The sequence below is a fragment of the Brassica oleracea genome, chromosome C1, assembly GCF_000695525.1.
Source record: "Brassica oleracea var. oleracea cultivar TO1000 chromosome C1, BOL, whole genome shotgun sequence".
NCBI lineage: Eukaryota > Viridiplantae > Streptophyta > Magnoliopsida > Brassicales > Brassicaceae > Brassica > Brassica oleracea.
This window is the reverse complement of record NC_027748.1, coordinates 3,601,355-3,619,600: the sequence shown is the minus strand read 5'-3', so window position 1 is coordinate 3,619,600 and position 18,246 is coordinate 3,601,355. Positions and strand designations below refer to the sequence as shown.

At 36.1% G+C, this 18,246-nt stretch overlaps 4 protein-coding genes across 5 annotated transcripts; 3 read left to right on the top strand and 1 right to left on the bottom strand.

Annotated features, from left to right (window-relative positions):
- The first annotated feature begins 4,579 nt into the window (after positions 1 to 4,579).
- On the top strand, positions 4,580 to 5,841 carry LOC106294837 (auxin-responsive protein IAA29). 2 transcript variants are annotated; one of them, XM_013730522.1, is made up of 4 exons: positions 4,580 to 4,907; positions 5,193 to 5,365; positions 5,463 to 5,553; positions 5,642 to 5,766. In XM_013730522.1, exons 1-4 carry the CDS (start codon positions 4,672 to 4,674, stop codon positions 5,715 to 5,717), a joined length of 576 nt encoding a protein of 191 aa, XP_013585976.1. In that variant the 5' UTR covers positions 4,580 to 4,671; the 3' UTR covers positions 5,718 to 5,766. The 2 variants fall into 2 exon arrangements, with proteins under 2 accessions (XP_013585976.1, XP_013585967.1); XM_013730513.1 differs by having other exon boundaries at positions 4,584 to 4,907; positions 5,082 to 5,365; positions 5,642 to 5,841.
- Positions 5,842 to 7,513: 1,672 nt separating this feature from the next.
- On the top strand, positions 7,514 to 10,223 carry LOC106307826 (probable clathrin assembly protein At4g32285). Its single transcript, XM_013744894.1, has 2 exons — positions 7,514 to 7,843; positions 8,006 to 10,223. The coding sequence occupies exon 2, from the start codon at positions 8,029 to 8,031 to the stop codon at positions 9,913 to 9,915; it is 1,887 nt and encodes a 628-aa protein (XP_013600348.1). The 5' UTR covers positions 7,514 to 7,843; positions 8,006 to 8,028; the 3' UTR covers positions 9,916 to 10,223.
- A 656-nt stretch (positions 10,224 to 10,879) lies between these two features.
- Positions 10,880 to 12,562, bottom strand: LOC106298182. The gene is made up of 2 exons (XM_013734262.1): positions 11,526 to 12,562; positions 10,880 to 11,266 (listed from the first exon to the last, which is right to left on the bottom strand). The coding sequence occupies exons 1-2, from the start codon at positions 12,394 to 12,396 to the stop codon at positions 10,977 to 10,979; spliced, it is 1,161 nt and encodes a 386-aa protein (XP_013589716.1). The 5' UTR covers positions 12,397 to 12,562; the 3' UTR covers positions 10,880 to 10,976.
- A 1,970-nt stretch (positions 12,563 to 14,532) lies between these two features.
- Positions 14,533 to 16,101, top strand: LOC106293270. The gene is made up of 4 exons (XM_013728926.1): positions 14,533 to 14,722; positions 14,839 to 14,953; positions 15,235 to 15,349; positions 15,425 to 16,101. Exons 1-4 carry the CDS (start codon positions 14,622 to 14,624, stop codon positions 15,889 to 15,891), a joined length of 798 nt encoding a protein of 265 aa, XP_013584380.1. The 5' UTR covers positions 14,533 to 14,621; the 3' UTR covers positions 15,892 to 16,101.
- Positions 16,102 to 18,246: the final 2,145 nt, after the last annotated feature.

Sequence of the window (18,246 nt, the reverse complement as noted above, 5' to 3'; positions counted from 1 at the left end):
TTATTGGTTTGGAAATCGGTTTAGATTGTAAACCATTAAAACCAAGCTAAACATTCATTTGTGTGGTTTCAGGTTTCGATCTTTGAAAATGAAAGTAAATAGATTCATATACGTTAAATGTGTGCAACTAAGACGAACATGTTACTATACCATACTTTTGGTGTGGAAATATGTCGTTTACCTTTTTTCGCTTTGGGCCGACATTATATTGTTATATGTTTTGAGCTAATTTCAGTTACAAGCACAACAAATATTCAAGATCAACTGTAAGAGAAACAATGTATATTTTAGGCTAACAAGCAATGATTTAGTATTTGAGGGGTTTTCATGGAGAAGTGGTATTGACCATTGTGGAGGAGGTTGATGATGAGCTGATTTTTTTCGTACAAATCCACAAGATAGGCTGGCATAATAGAAGCCATATTCTGAATTTTGGATCAATAAGATTACTTTGTAATTATGAAGTTATACACTATACAAGAATCTCTGAAATTCTGATTTTGGAATAGTTTTTCTTTTTGGTACTGAAAAGCAAAAGTTAGATCATATATATTTGAATATTTCTAACGATCATTAAAGTTTCATCTTGAACCGTTTATCACTTAGTATCAAGAAGTTCGAATAATGAATGAAAGGGGTAAAAGTTTGTGTACGATTCGTAAAATAGTAGCTGAGGAGACATAGAAGAAACATGATAAGACTTTGGTATCTACAACTTGATGGAGACAAGACATTAAGCCAAAGCTGTCCGAAACAGCACTCAAAGCTCTCTTTTTTCTCAGTGTTTTTGAGTTACAAAGTTAGATTCATTCACTTCCCCCCTTTCCTATAACACTTGTTTGGCCCCTCTTCTCACTCAAACAAACACTTTCTATCATCCCACGTGCGACCTTTATTATACATCTCACCACTTCTAGATCTTGAATTTTAGTTTTCGAGTGGATTAGGTTTCTTGTCGGTAAATTATGTGACCATTATATTATTAGATTTGGGTATAATTTTATTCGTTTTGTACCTGCTCCTGCTGCGTAACTCGCATCCGATCCTAAAATAGAGATTTTAATATCATATCACATTAGCTTTGATTATATTTATGATGGTAAGTTATTTAATATGTTTTTTTTTTGCTAAAAAAGGGTAAACTCGGGTCCATTAAAGACACAGACCTAATCTCCAGGTGGGAGGTGCAGCCTTCTCTCTCGGATATTCAAATGGACTGAAATGCAATAGTTCATATCCGTATAGGGTGACCAGAAAAATGTGACTTAGTTTCGCATGACAGGTGGATCCAGTGGCGGATCTACTTGATTCAATAGGGTGTTAGCTGACACCCCTTAAATCCCTATAAATAAAAATTTGTTCATATAAACACTGCAAAATCAGCAGATCTGTTGGGAAAATCCCCTCTTGACACCCCCAAACCTCAGTTTGAAACTCAATGATGACACCTTTGAATATTTTTGACACCTCTTAAATGCATTCTTGGATCCACCACTGGGTGAATCGAACCTGAAGTGTGGTGACATCCTAAACATTTCCCTTTACTACAAGCTCCCGATCAGTTATTTTAGTATGTTGTATTTCTTTGTTCGGTAGTCTCCGTTTTAAAAATACATGCATCCCTGAAATCATGCAAAAATTGACGGTGTTTCAGACTAAAAATGTTGATGGGTTATAGTTTTAAAAAATATGACGTCGCACGTATAAACTAATAATCTTAACCAAAAAATGGTACGAACTAACAGGTTTTAATTGTTTTATAAGTTTTGCTACTTTTCTGATCAGAGCCGGCTCACCGGGGGACAAGCGGTGCGACCGTCTCGGGTCAAGCCCGTGTCCCCCCCGTATAATACTAATTAAGGGATCCAATTTTTTTATAAATCTATATTTTTATATATAAAAAAAATATAAATATAATAAATAAAATTGAAAATGGCCCAAAATTGTTTGATATGTATATAGTTTTATTTTCATTACAAAATATACAAAATATTACTGATTAAATTTTAAAAATATTTTAAACATTATCTATATATAAATTTTTTTTTCTTATCTTAGGAATCTCTAACAGTGTTGAGCCGGCATGTTTCTGATGAAATAATAATAACAAACCAGATCGATTTCACGAGCTAGACTACAAGTGTGAAAAGTGGTTCCCACAAGTCATATGGTCCTTCAACCTTTAAAGCCCATTACTTCAGTGGTCGACCCGACACTACGGCACGAGTAGTCACGCACGCACGACTCTGTCCACGTGACATTCACGTTGATATTTCCCCATCTACTCTCAGCTGTTTGGTTGATCTTAAAAACATGTAGACCAACCAAAATTCATATTAATATATGATATAGACTTCAGATTCAAGTGTCACTTTCGTAAACCAGATTTACATCTTACGGAATTATTTCTTAAAAAGGTTGTGGGTTAAGTTCTTAAATATTGTGTTATGCACAAGCACAGCATATATCCTTATACCAACAGTACTTTTTCTTAAATTAAAACAAACATATGTCAACGTCAAGCTAACAACTGAATATATATACAGTTATATGATCAGAGTAAAACAAATAAAAGACGATTAAAAACTATACAAAAACAATATAGTCTTCTAGTATTTGTTTAATGTATTTATCTGGTCTTCATGGTGTTTTTGTTGCTTGCTTAATCGGTTTGACCAAATAGTATAATTTAGTTTTAGTACAGTTGTTAGTAATTCTACCAATTGTATATAGTAAAACGTTTGGAGAGAGGTAACTTGGTTATGAGTTCGAGTCTGTCGACTGTCATGGTATGCTATCTACACAAAACATCCGCAATAACAAAACTATGTTGTATGATCCATACGCAAAGAACAAAAACAAAACACTTGTTAAAGAAAATGTTTATAAAAATAACATATTTCTACCCAAACAGGGCAGTGTACTCAAGCTCAAGATAGGCATACAGTTAATAGCTAGCTCTTACTCATAATAGTGATCTGAACTCTTCCCCCAACATGTGTAGCTTAAGTCAAAGCTGTAATAGTGAAATCAAGCTGGAAGAGCCTAGTGATAGTTGCCTCTTAAAAGGTTAACAAAATTGTGACAAGCTGTAAACAATCCAGAGGTTGCTATTGGATAACATCATTCTTAAATGTACTCCGTGTGAAATCAATTTTCTAGTAGAAACATAGAATGTAAACAAAAATATAGGAGGTAGTCCGTTCCAACAATAACCAAACTTGTCTATTAATATCCATGTTAAAAATATATATATTCGTTGAATCATGTGTCCCTTAACGATGGTCGATGCCTCTTCTTATTTCTAGCTTAGTAATATAGATACAAATACACTTTTATCACATCTTTGGTTCTCTTAATAAATACGCTAATTGGATATTGCGATAAATGTGAGTTGTGACGCAAACATAGAAAATCAGATATAAGCTAACCTCACAAAAAATAAATCGATTACAAGTTTATATGATTAAATATAATTAATAATTTATCATGTAAGAAATGTATCTACAAAGTCCATATATTGTATCGATTGTAGTTATATATTTGTAGCTGAAGTTATAAGAACCGCAAAGAAAGGAGTTAATGTAGATGAATATTGAATAAAAGTAATTACTCTCTCTGTTCCTAAAAGATCCATGTTATAGTTTTTTTCACACTTATTAAGAAAATATATAAAATTATATTTTTCAATACATTGTTTTTCTTAATTAACTATTCCCAATAACTCTTAACCAATGAAATTTTATTAAATTTTTTGAAAAGTACAATTTTTCATTAATTAATATATTGAAAATGTAAAAAATGTATTTTTTAGAAACAAATTTTTTTTCTAAAATATGAATTTTTTAGGAACGGAAGGAGTATATTATATATGAGCATGACAGTTTAGATAAAATAATACTACTAATGTACAAAGGTGTTAGCATCAATGTTGGGATATTGGCCGACCTGAACTTAATTAATGTCGGAAGTCATTACTTCTATCCCAAAAGACAAAGGTCCTTGTTTCTCTTTTCCCCTTCGGAACCTCCTCACTACCTTTCTCTTCATTTGAAAGCCTTAAATGTATACATATTAGAAACCAACTAAAATTAATTTTGTGAGGGAAACTATCTCGTATTCTCGTTCTTTTAAATGCTTAATTTTGCACGATTGCTAGTCTGCTAAGCTACTTAAGTATAATAGTTAGAATGAATCTCTGTTATTATCTTCACCTAAACATAGTTCGTTTAACCGGTGAAACGTTAATTAATTCATGTTGGATATGAATTTAATTAAATACGATGTAACTTTTGAAGATGATTTCCTCTAGTCAAGTATATGTTATAGTTGTTGGTCCAAGAAATTAAGAAAATATATGAACTATAATAGTTGAGGATTTAACGGAAAAGGAATCATTAGTATTCTAATACTTTGATTGATTACTTGTTTAGTTTATGTAGTATCGTGTTGCTTAAGACACCATAAAGACACATCCATCGACATATATATTTGTGTGATTACATATATATTGACGATAAAGCCATATATCCTTCCTTGACTTTTGGTACCCTTTCCTTTTTACTATAAATAGGGAATACTCATGATCCTCTAATTATGCACACAACCTTTTCCAAAGCCAACAACAAAAGAACATAAACTTTTTTCATCAAAGACGAAGCTTCACCAAAAATGGAGCTGGATCTTGATCTCACTCTTTCACCTCATACTAATTCTTCAAATTTTGGGTTTGGCTTCGACCTCAACAAGCATTTGGATACCAAAGAAAAACGTTTTGAGACGATGCTTGGGTTGGAGAATACGGAAGAAGATTTTTATGTGCCAAAACCATGTTCGTTTTCTTTGAATGGCCAGCCAGACGAGAAAGATGAAGATCCTTTGGAATCAGACTCTTCTATTGCTTACGAGTGAGTAACAAACTATATATTTGACAATAGTAAGGTTAAAAAAACTAGTTATCTATCTCTACAGATAGTATATAGATTACGTACTTATAAGTTTCTTAGAATCTTATGTTGCGTAGTTATAAAAAATCGGGGAGGCATTATAATTCTTTAAAATATTTAATTAAATTTTTATAGTGAGGAGGAAAATTGCAAAGTCGTGGGATGGCCACCAATAAAGTCCTCTATGAAAAAGTATCTTAATTATCGTCATCATAGTCGTAATCACCCATATCACCATCATGGTAGGAGGATCAACATATCTAATCCAGCGGCTACCATTGAAAGAGTTAGACCATCAAAATCATCAATGTATGTTAAGGTGAAGATGGATGGTGTGGCAATAACAAGAAAGGTGGACATTAAGCTTTTCGACTCTTACGAGTCTCTAACGAACTCCTTGATTACCATGTTTAGTCAATGTGAGTAAACACTCTCCTAAACCTATAAGCAAATGAAACATATCATATAACTTCTCAAAAGTATTCTCATCATTGAATGTATACTTTTTTCTGTCAGACCAAGATTGTGATAGAGAAGATACAAACTTCAAATTCACCTTCCAAGGGAAAGAGGGTGACTGGCTATTACAAGGGGATGCTCCATGGAAGTATGTATTGCTCCTCTGTATTTAATATTTCTCTATATTATAGGTGAGTGGCATATTAATATCTCTTCTTTTTTTTTTGGTTTTGCAGGATCTTTGCTGAATCGGTTCATCGAATATCAATAACTAGAGATTGTCCGTGTCCATATACAAGACTTTTGTTTTAAATATAAAAAATTCAAATCGAATACTATTTCAGTATTTTGTAACCAAAATGTCTATCTGATCAAAATTTCTGCTCGAATTCTCGTTCTGTATTCTCCTATAGTATCCAGTTCATTGGTTTAGGTATTTTGTCACTTATCAAGAATCATGGCTAAACATGCACGGTAACGTAAAGAAATTCCTCTTTTTTTGGACAAATCATACCCTTATTAATTCCATGTTTCAGCCTCCGTTAGATGGGGAAAAGGTACATAAAGAAGCATAAACAGGCAACATATTTGCAAATCAAATGCCAAATAAACTACAAGATCAAAATATTAATCATCGAGAAACAACATAAGGATCCAATAGCTAATAAAGATTCGACGAACATCAAACCATCTTGTGCACACCAAAAAAACATCAAACCATCAATTGTTACCGAGTGTTTAAAAGTTCTATTCAGTGGGTGATTCAAAGCTTATCTGTAAATAAGATTGTAAAGAAATTTCCGGTGTGATTGTAGATGCTCTCCACAGCCACAATTATACATATTTAAAATTCACAGTCTTTTTTAAAATTCACGACACTTCTTTAAACTCATGTCTTTATAATTTCTCTGAAACGACAAATACCTACAATCCAAAGTTAAAAGATATTTAAAAATTAAAAATCACGTCAATATTTCTACAGCAAAAAAATAAAATCACAACTCTTACCGATTAACTACTCATCAAGTTTGCGAACTGAATAGGCTTTTTAGATATTACATCGATCCCTTACTGGCAATCCAAATTGATTTTTATTTTATTTTAACTCGTTTGATTGAGAAACTAGGAAAAACAAAAGAACTAGGAACATATACTGAGATCAATGGATGTGGAAGTGGAACCATGATATCAAATTTCGTGACTGGTTGGGTTTGGGCATGTCACTTGATCTGGTTGGTTTAAATATCTGAAACCACTTAAAATTGATATAGGGATGATCCAAAATCATAAATTTTGAACAAATCAGAACAAGATGGATAATAATCATGAATAAACAAAAATGAAATGACATGAAAGAATATAATATTGGCATGCCGCTTATTGGAGTATATGCTTCCACGGGAGTGATTGGACATGATTAGATCTCAATTACAAGCCTTTTATGATAGTCACAGATTTGCATTGTAATATACATATTTAATGCTTAATGACATGTTTAGTGCCGTCTCAAGGAATGATCGAAGATTAACAGGGAAACAAAGAAGAAACGTACTTCAGTTTTAGCCTTTTTTACGAAAATGTACTTCAGTTTCTACTAAGTAATTCTGTCGTCAGGGTGTAAGAGCGTCTCGATCTATGACATCTTCTTCATTCTTGATTTTTTACAAAATATTAATATTTTATTATAAATTAATAATGCAATTAATTTTATTTCTTTAAGTTGTACCATTCATAAAGCAACATGTTTTATGAGTATTTCATGAAAATACTAAATGAAAATATTTTCTCATTTTGTTATTATTATTAGTTCTCATTTTATTATTATTATTAGGTAATTTAAATATGTACTGAGATATTTTATGAAAATTATCTGTTGTCACAATTAATTATTGTTAAAATTAACAGTAAAGGAATTTCTATCTAAATTTTGTTTAATATTTTTAAGAAAACAAAATTAAAATCTGCACAAATTAATAAAATTCCAATTTTTTAGAAATATAAAGAGATTAATCTGGTAAAAGAAACTATAAAACAGCTGTAAACACTTATAAAAACTCCTACAAAACGTTGACATTGCTTTTCACAAAAAAAAAAGAAGAAAAATCACTAACAGTGTTCAGACCAGAGAGTCTGAGACTCAGACAAAACGGCTCCGTTAGTTCCGGTTACAAAAATATCACATCTCCTTTAGATCAAACGGCTTTCATTAATCCACGTCATCCTCAACTCAAGCTCTCTTTAAATCCTCTCCCTCTGTCTAAAGCCACTTCATCTTGGACTCGTTCGATGAATCCGTCACACCGCCAAATAAGTCGTAATATGAGATCTTCTTCACCTTCCTCATAGATCTCAGATCCCGATTCCGTCTCCTCCGCCCGAGAAATAACATTTCGTCCACCGGAGAACACTTCTCTCTCCCTCAGATCTAGCGAAGAAAGGTATTTTCTAAGAATATATTTCCACCAATAACTAAATATCAATTTTCAATTTTCAATTTTCGTAACGACCTTCGCTGATTAAACTCGAAATCTCCTTCAATCTCTCAACGAACTTGCTCTGTTTTTTTCTTTTTTTGCTCTGTTTTTTTTTTTCAATTGAAGAGTTTGAGTCAAACCTAACCACCATGGCGTTGAGCATACGCAAAGCGATCGGCGTGGTGAAGGACCAGACGAGCATCAGCATAGCCAAGGTCGCCAGCAACATAGCTCCAGATCTGGAAGTGGCCATCGTCAAAGCCACAAGCCACGACGACGACCAGTCCACCGAGAAGTACATCCGCGAGATCCTCAGCCTCACCTCCCTCTCCCGCGGCTACGTCCACGCCTGCGTCACCTCCGTCGCCCGCCGCCTCGGCAAAACGCGCGACTGGATCGTCGCGCTCAAAGCCTTAATGCTCGTCCACCGCCTCCTCAACGACGGAGACCCGCTCTTCCAGGAGGAGATCCTCTACGCGACGAGGCGAGGCACGAGGATCCTCAACATGTCTGACTTTCGCGACGAGGCGCACTCCAGCTCCTGGGACCACTCTGCCTTCGTGAGGACGTATGCTAGCTACTTGGATCAGAGGCTAGAGTTGGCTTTGTTCGAGAGGAAAGGGAAGAACGGTGGAGGGAGTGGGAGTAGTCACCAGAGTAATGATGATTTTCGATCTCCCCCTCCTCAGAGAGGTTATGATTACGAGAACGGTTACGGTATGCCGAAGAGGTCACGCTCTTTCGGAGATGTGAATGAGATTGGTGGAGGGAGAGATGTTGTTACTGTTACTCCGTTAAGAGACATGCCGCCTGAGAAGATTTTTGGGAAGATGGGGCATTTACAGAGGCTTCTTGACCGGTTCTTGTCTTCTCGTCCCACCGGTTTAGCTAAAAGCAGCAGGATGATCTTGGTTGCTATGTATCCCATTGTGAAAGAGAGTTTCAGGCTTTACGCTGATATTTGCGAGGTTTTAGCTGTTCTGCTTGATAAGTTTTTTGAAATGGAGTATACTGATTGTGTTAAGGCGTTTGATGCTTACGCTAGCGCGGCGAAACAGATTGATGAGCTCATTGCGTTTTACCATTGGTGTAAAGACACTGGTGTGGCGAGATCTTCCGAGTATCCTGAGGTGCAGAGGATTACTAGTAAGTTGTTGGAGACGCTTGAGGAGTTTGTGAGGGATAGAGCTAAGAGGGGGAAGAGTCCTGAGAGGAAGGAGATAGAAGCTCCTCCTCCTCCGGCTCCTGAGGAGGCGGCGGAGGTGGATATGAACGAGATCAAAGCGCTTCCTCCTCCGGAGAACTACACTCCTCCACCTCCGTCTCCGCCTAAGCCAGAAGCGAAAGTGGAGCAACCGCAAGTAACTAACGATCTAGTTGACCTGAGGGAGGATGGTGTTAGTGCTGATGACCAAGGAAACAAGTTTGCTCTTGCTCTTTTCGCCGGTCCTGCTAGTAGCAACGGGAAATGGGAAGCTTTCTCTTCCGATAACAGCGAGGTGACATCCGCCTGGCAGAATCCAGCAGCGGAACAAGGGAAGGCTGATTGGGAGCTTGCGTTGGTCGAGACAGCTAGCAACCTCGAGCATCAGAAAGCCGCGATGGGCGGTGGTTTAGACCCGTTGCTGCTCAACGGTATGTACGATCAAGGAGCTGTTAGACAGCACGTGAGCACCTCAGAGCTAACGGGTGGAAGTTCAAGCAGCGTGGCGCTACCTTTACCGAGTAAGACCAACAGCCATATATTAGCACTCCCTGTGCCAGATGGAACTGTGCAGAAAGTGAACCAAGACCCGTTCGCTGCTTCGCTAACGATCCCGCCTCCTTCGTATGTGCAAATGGCTGAGATGGACAAAAAGCAGTATCTTTTGACTCAGGAGCAGCAGCTATGGCAGCAGTATCAGCAAGAAGGGATGAGAGGTCAAGCTAGTTTGGCTAAGATGAGTCCTGCCCCGAACGGAATGCCTTATGGGATGCCACCGGTTAACGGGATGGGACCGCCACCGATGGGGTATTACTACAACAACCCTTACTGAGCTTTGTTCTTTTCTTTACATAAATATATAATATTTTTCGACCAATACACAGATGGTACCTCATGTTTCTTGTGTTATAATCCGGTTGCTTCTTGTATCTTCCTGGTTATGAGTTTGCTTGAACTTCTGAGACTGTTTATCTTTTGAGTTTGATTAATAATGTCATTTAAAACCCTTTTTTTTTTTTGAACGTTTATACCTATTGTAAAACATTGAATTCTTCTGAGGTCGCCTGGTTATCTTTGCCCCCTTTGGTTTAAGTTGGGTGAAGCAAGCGAGTAGCGATTGGTAAATGTAATTATTTTATATTCTGTGTGTAAATCTGTTTTTGTTAAAATATCAGGTGACTAAGTTTGTTTGTAGCTATTTGATGTTTGGCTTGTACGCAAACAGGCTATATAGGCATACTTCATGTTCTCTTGTATATCAGTTTTCCTGCTAAATAAACCACTCCTTTTTTTCTTTTTTTCTGTCAAAAAACACTCTTTTTCAGTGGTAAATGAAACCAATGAAAATAAATATAATCTGAATATTAAAACGAACCAGCAACTAAAGCCACTAGACAACAAACTGGCACCACCATTTCAATAATGTACTAAAACCCAAGTTATGTGTGCTAAACATAGATAACTGTATTACCACTTGCTTCTTACAACAGAGTATTAAGCCAATGAATAACATGAAACATAGATAATTTCTTGCATCTCTCCTGATCCTGTATTTGATTCTCTAACTTGTAAAATCTCTTGAACTGAAGATTAAAAGTAAATTGCTTAATATCCATTTGAGATGTACTGAAGACTAACCCAAGATTTTGAGGTACTTTGGCATACATACATATATATATTCATTTCCTTCCCACTACATTGGTCAAGTGATTGTGAGGTAAATTGATTTGCTGACGCTTAACTTCAGTTGCGAATCTATGACGATGAGCTTTGACGTCTAGCTCAAACCCCTTGGATAATGATAGATTTACAATGATTTTTCTTCTACTTTTTAACCAAAACAAAAGAACTAAAACTACATCTAAATTTACAACAAAGCCATCAGAGAACCATTCACGCACCACATGCCGAGTCATTGAACAACACGGTTCGAGCCATACCCATCAACAGCTCCAGAGCCTCAGGAGAAAACTTCCTAGCAAACAGAAACGGATCACTCCTCCCAATTGTCCAATCCGAACCGTTGATTCCATCCTCACCGTATCTCGGTCGCGTGTTCCTCAACCGCTCTATCAGCTCATGTACCACTTCCTCTCGCTCATACATCCTCGGGTGGCCTTCCTCGTTGATGGTCCAGTCCACGTGCGTGAGGGTAGCTGGGACACACCCGCGCGGGTCCTTCATACTCCCTCTGTTCCTGAAAGTAAGATTTTCTAGAGTATGCACGTTTATTAAGAATTTAATAAATGTTTATAATTTAATTTATTTTTTACTTTATTATACACTTTTCAATAACTTTCCACCAATGAAATTTAATCAATTCAAATATTCTCAATTAATGTTCCTCAAAAGTATAAAAAAATACTTTAACAATATAGAAAATCTATCTTTGTGGAACAAGAAAAAAAATCTAAAACATCTTACTTTCAGGAACGGAGGTAGTATTAAGAAGTGTCGGAAAGTAATTTTCCTCGGGAAAGCACGAGCCTTCCCACAAACACGTCTTGTTAAACTTCTCCCAGATACGCCGATCACGCGCCACCACAAGCGCGTGCCTCCGTTTCAGAACCCAAAACTGAGACCCTATCCGAAAATCGTCAAACCTCACCTCCGGCAGCATCGCGATGGGCCCGCGCGCGGCCCATCTTTCGAACTGCAACGGCTCGTCTTTGAGTAACTCGATGAAGCTCTTGCGAGACGAGACCAACGTCTTGTAAGTGAAGTCAAAGGAGCGAATGGGTACGCATGAAGGCGAGAAGAGAGCAAACATGTAGTTCTGTGGATCGTCGAGAAGCGCGTGAGCTATTAGCCGACGCGCCGCTGAAGCGAGAGTGGGTGTGTTCCGTTCCGAGGGCTTCGAGTGAATGACTCGATTCTCAAACACGCCGGAGAACGGCGGGTCATACTCTCGGGTCGGATCCGCGTGAACGTAGACGTTATAGAGTTCCTTGCTGCTTCCGTTAAAGAACGTTTCCCACAATGGCGCGAACGGAAGAGGCGCCGTCGTTAGATACATAAAAGCCAGCTTCCGGATCGACCCGGGAGAAGGCTGGTTCGGGTTGACCCGGGAAGCGAGTCGGAGAAGCTGTTCGTCGTCTTTAGGAATCTGCTGACGAAATCGAACCACCGGAGTAGAAGCGTGTAGATTTCGTGAGTGGAAGCCAAACTCCGGCGAAGTAGCGGCGGTGATTTCTCGCTGGACTGTGAAGATGACAGCAACTGGAAAGCAGAGAAACAAAACGCAGAAGAGAGGAAACAACGTCGGCGACAGCATATCTCTTGTCGGAGAATTAAAACCAGCCGCTACTTTCATTCTGTTAGAGCGATCAAATCATTTTCTTTTTCTAGAGTGAGATAGTGGGATAGATTTGGTGCAACCTGTGTATGTTCATCGACATATATCTTACATCAAGAAATTATATTTTAGTTTTGAGTACAAGTATTGATCAAAACAAAAAAAAGTTTTTGAGTACAAGTTAAGGAAATATTCAATTCAGTTTAATTCAATGGCATTTCGTATTTGGAATTTACGACTTTTTTTTTTTTTTTTGACAACGGAATTTACAACTATATAAAGAAAATATTAATGTTTTCGAACCTCTCATTTAATATGCTTTTACATAACGCATAGAACATATTTATTAGGGATTTTTAGAGCGAGGTTTTTAACGGAATATAAAATCTCGTCTTTTAAAATTCTTATTTAATAACCGGTTCTTATCTTTTATAGTTAAAAATTAAGAGACGTATTCTTATATTCTGCTAAGAACTCCAATAATCATGCTCTTAGTTTTTCGTTTGCCACCATTTCTCTCAATTTGTTCCGAAAATAAAATATGTAATTATGTTTGGTCAACATCATAGTACGTATACTATATGATTATTCTTGTACTTTCTCTTCTCAGTTTGTTATACTCCCTCCGCATGTAAGTAGTTTTCAGGAAATTTTTTTTGTTTCAAAATGTAAGTATTTTTCATATTTTTAGATAATTTTTACATTTATTGAATATAATGTGACCAATCAAATTAAATAGATTTATTTTTGATTGGTTAAATTATATCTAACATATTTATTATACGATAATTTTTAAAACATAATAATTTTTTAAATTTTTGTGTTTTTAACCAAAACTACTTATATTATAAAACGCAGTGAGTATAATCTACCTAAATCATATGCCAACAGAGTGATCGTATACCAGTTTACTCGTTGATTAGAGTTAAAAGGGACCATTTAAAGTAGTCGTAAATATTCGATTATGTTCATGGTCCTAGACGTGGTACTATAGAAACCGTTGGTTAGAGCATTCACATTGAGGGTTTATGGAAGGAGTTCACACAGAAAAAAAAAAAAAAAAAAAATAATAAAATCACATGAATCCCTCGTTCCTAAAATTCTCTTGGCTGAACTCCTCTCTCCTAAAGTTCATCACTGTAGCACGGGCCGCCACGACATTTAAAAAGATGAATACTTACGGGTTTCATTAATGTGGGTGGTCTTAGTAAAGTAGCCTCTGAATGATATCACGTGGCTGCATGGTTTTTCGTAATCGATCCATTTTTTAGGAAACATTTTCATGTCGAACGCAATAGAGCTTTTACTGTGTATCCACGTGCCCGGCATGCATCATACTGGGCCTTCAAATCTGACTTTTTGGGCCTTGCTTCCAACAACGGTGACGTGAGTGGTCTCAGTTTGGGTCTTCAATGAATATTTACTGAGCTATATTTATATTTTGGTCAGCTATATCTTATTTTGTTTTATGGTTGTCAATTCAGAAATTTTACATCTTTTGTCGTCATCGTGAGTTATTTCAGTGTCAGAGATTAAACTATAAGCGAAAGGTTCGAGGTGGTACGAAAGCAATGCTTTTTACTTCAACCAAACAATAAAACTTGTAAAGTTTCTTTATGGGTATGTACTGTTTACTCTTTTTAGTTTATTTTTCCTTGAGAAAGCAATTATAGCGAAAGCTTCAAAATGTATTGCATCATATTCAAGAATGAAAGCGATATGTTAAGGATTAAATTTCCATAAAGACGTAAAATGTCTTACAATAGTATAAAAATCTCAACCGCAATAATATAGTGAATTAAAACGTTTTGGGCATCTAATGTTTTAGTCTTCCCAATCACGCATACCTTTGAAATAAAGCTTTACATTTAAGTATTAGTGCAAATGTAGATCATATGTAGAACTAAGTTATGGTCAATGTTTGGTTATCAACATAAACTGTAGTTGGTGAAGGCTCTTGTTTTATTATCTCTGGAAAAGGGATAATCTAAAAATAATTTATTGGACTGCAACCCTATAGAGTATAGAGAATAGACTCTAGGGTAGGCCGGACCATGAAAATCATAAAAAAGCGGAGTAAACCGGAACGAACCGGACCGGACCAACTGACAAGACACTCTCTCTCTCTCCCACACTGATATTATTGAGTTGGGTAGCGAAAGGAGGGGAAGCAAAACAATCTGACTTTGTCTTTTCTCTCTCTCTCTCTCATAGGAACTTAAGAGAAAGCGGTGGGAAAGAAGATGCCGAGGCCAGGGCCAAGACCGTACGAATGCATCAGAAGAGTTTGGCATAGTGACAGACACCAACCCATAAGGGGTTTGCTCATCCAAGAGATTTTCAGGTCATCTTCTCTCTCTCTCTCTGTCTCACTCTGTAACAGTGTATGTAGAGGTGTGCATGTGTCCCTTCTTTGTTTTCTTTTAGCTCAATTGTTATATGAAACCTATTTTTTGGCAGGATTGCTTGTGAGATTCACAGCCAATCTACCAAGAAGAACACTGAATGGCAAGAGAAGCTCCCTGTTGTTGTCTTGAGAGCTGAAGAAATCATGTACTCCAAAGCCAATTCTGAGGTTCTTTTCTTTATTACATTTTCATTCTCCAAAAAAAAAATTTAATTTCGAAATTTAAAAGACTGTTTCTCAACAGTAATTTAGCTTCAGTTACTGTGGAACGGAGAAGTAGTCCATTGAACAGTGAGATAGATACAGTGTTACTTGTGAAGTTCTGCTCCATCTCATAATGAACATTGAAACTCATGTCACTGTATCTGTACTTAAATAATAGATTTGTAAGTAAAGTGTCCAAGTTAGTTGAGTCTTGACTATATATTTTTGATTTACTTCATTGTTAGGCTGAGTATATGGACATGAATACACTTTTGGACCGTACAAACGACGCCATTAACACCATAATCCGACTCGATGAGACCACCGAAAAAGGGGAGTTTCTTCAGCCTTGTATTGAAGGTATACCGTATACAATCTGAACTATTACACTTCTCTTGATTCTTCTTCTTAGTCTTGTTCTTTTTGTTTCTGTAGCTGCTTTGCATTTGGGTTGCACGCCAAGGAGAGCTTCAAGAAGCCAACGGAACATAAACCCCAGATGTTATCTTAGCCAAGACTCAACTAAGTTGGACAACATTTTGTCTCCGCAATACCAAGCCTTCATGAAACAGAACAACTTTTGTCCGAAGAATCTTCAGGTTATGAGTTTTCACAGCGATGTTCAAGAGAAGTGGGTCGAGAGATGCCCTGTCTCCAAGTACTCAAGCTACCCTTTGTGTTATTCATTCAGGGTTCCTTCTTTGCCAAGATCTAACAATGTCACTGACTCGTACAAGTCGAACAAGAGCAGCAAACCTGTGATTGCCACTGATGCAACAAAGGGCACTACTACCTTTGATGGGTGTGATCTATCTCTGCGCTTAGGACCTCTTGGAGATATCAGATCTCCTAGTCAGAAACGGAGTAAGATAAGCAGCTGTAACAACAGCAACAAAAGCTGAAAATTGAGAGTAAGATAGCGAGTCTTGTATTAGAGGATGTCTCTTAGTTAGCTATTTTAGTTCCTCTGTAGGTTTTAGGTGTCTTTAGATATGTAAATGGAGAGAGAGAGATAATGATGGAAACAGAGCAGTCTTCTTCTTCTTTTTGTCAGTTCATTAATCTTGTATCATCAAACTTCCATGTACTTTTAATAGCATGATTTCGAAATATCGAGTCTACTACATCTGTACCTTCACAATAGATAGTAGTTACACAAGATATTCGTAAGACGTATCGATCACAAGATTTTATGAAAATAGTTGTGATAGGAACCTGCTAACCAATGCTAACTCTTGCGATACGGGCTTGGGCAAGTTAGTTGGTTTTGTATTGAACTCAGCGTATGTCCATTTATTAGTCCCTCCACTCTCTTGGGCCTACTTGTTTTTACGTTGCATCCTACATGACCAAATTATATGCTAATTATTCTAGTGATACAGGTAGAAAACTAAAAAATCACTATTTGATGCCCATGCCATGCATACGTTAATGCTTTCATGTAACAGATCTACCTTATGTGATGTTGTGTGTTACGTTGGGTGTTACGGTTAGACTATAACATAAAATTAAATTAATTTGAGTTGAGTTGAGTTGAGAGTCACACTAAAAGAAAGCTCATGCAGTACTACATGCATACTCGAATATGAATCTAAAAAGAAAATTATTACATGCAGAAAAATGTCTCAACAACCAAATCTATACGAGTGTATATTTTGATTTTACAGATGCACTTGTACATTATTATAACATAGAGGCAATATATTTCCCTTGTTGTAAAATACCATTTAACAGATTTCAATTTCAGAAGCATAATTCAACTAAACTTTTGACAGCATGGAAGACCTCGTCAGTTTTAAACTTTACCAGTTCAGTTTACCTAATACGAATCTTTGATCTCAAGACTTCTTTATATCAGCATTTTTCAAAGCAGTCCATTATTGAAAAAATGGAAAATAAGATTTAAAAATGTTAAGCTTTTTGTAATCTACTAATCTCCTCACAAAAGTAATTTCTCATTGGATTTTGAGTGAGGCTTTTCTTTCTCATTGCCCAACGTCGTCCATTATTATATAAATAACCTTGTTCATTAGTATAATTTATGTCTTACCTTTTTTTTTTTTTTGTTCACTAATTTATGTCTTACCTAAAAGTTGATCCAAGTGGTTTTAAATTACTCAAATTGGTGACCAATTGACTCTCTACGTATTGGTTTGACAAGAAATGACCGGTTCTTTTGAATTTAATTAGTATTTTTCTTGGAATTAAGCGATCCATTATTGATCAATTATATACTATGTATTATAGTACTACTAGTTTAGAAAAGAAAAAGCAGAGAGAAATCTCAGTTGTACGTTGACGGCTACCACGTTCCTGATGATATCCAATGTGATCATTCGTATGATTGTAGTGGAAGATACATGACGAACTATACCGATATGCAAGATAAAAATTATATGTTTTATAGTATGTGATTTGTTGAGATAAGATTTGCTTATTCTTGTTAACGCACATGCCTACATACGTATTATTGTATGCATCTGTAAAATCATGATATGTAAACATACGATAGATATTTAGATACATGAAACATATGTACGCATGAAAGAGCTACGTTGTTATTGTTTATTAAACAACATATACGATTCTTGTGTTTTTTTCTTTAACATCTGATGCCATAGGATTACACCCTGGAGTACCTAAAACGCAGATATTTTTAACCACTAATGAGACCATCAGACCATACAATTTTTACTGCTTTGATATACTAAATTGTTGACCCCAAAAAATATATTGCTTTTGAGTTTTGACTACTCTTTAGTCTTGATAAAAAGATTAACTTCTAGTTCTCCATGCATACCTTTGTCATAAAACTTTTTTTTTTTTAAATAGATCGACAATAATCACAAAACAACAAAAATATATAATTGTCTTTTTGAAAAAAGAATAGGCGGAATCAAACATGTTTTTAGAATACGTAAAGATATGGTGATATAATTTCTTATGAGTTGTCTATAAGAAAGAAAGAAAATACCAACAATGAAGCGAGCGATATGTCACGTTGACGTACCACGAACAAGATTTAGTTTCTTACAAACCACCTAATTGCCTGGTTAACAAATGATAATATAATATCCGGAACCATATTCAAACGTGAAAAAGCATCTTATTCTATTTTATGTGGAAAGGCAGATAAAATATGTGAACCCAGAGTCTCTTTGATTTATGTAATAAGACAAATTAATCTCCATTTTCGTAAAGTAGCTCTGTGTTCACATATTCTTAGTTTCTTACTTTACGAACCTGAAATATAACAA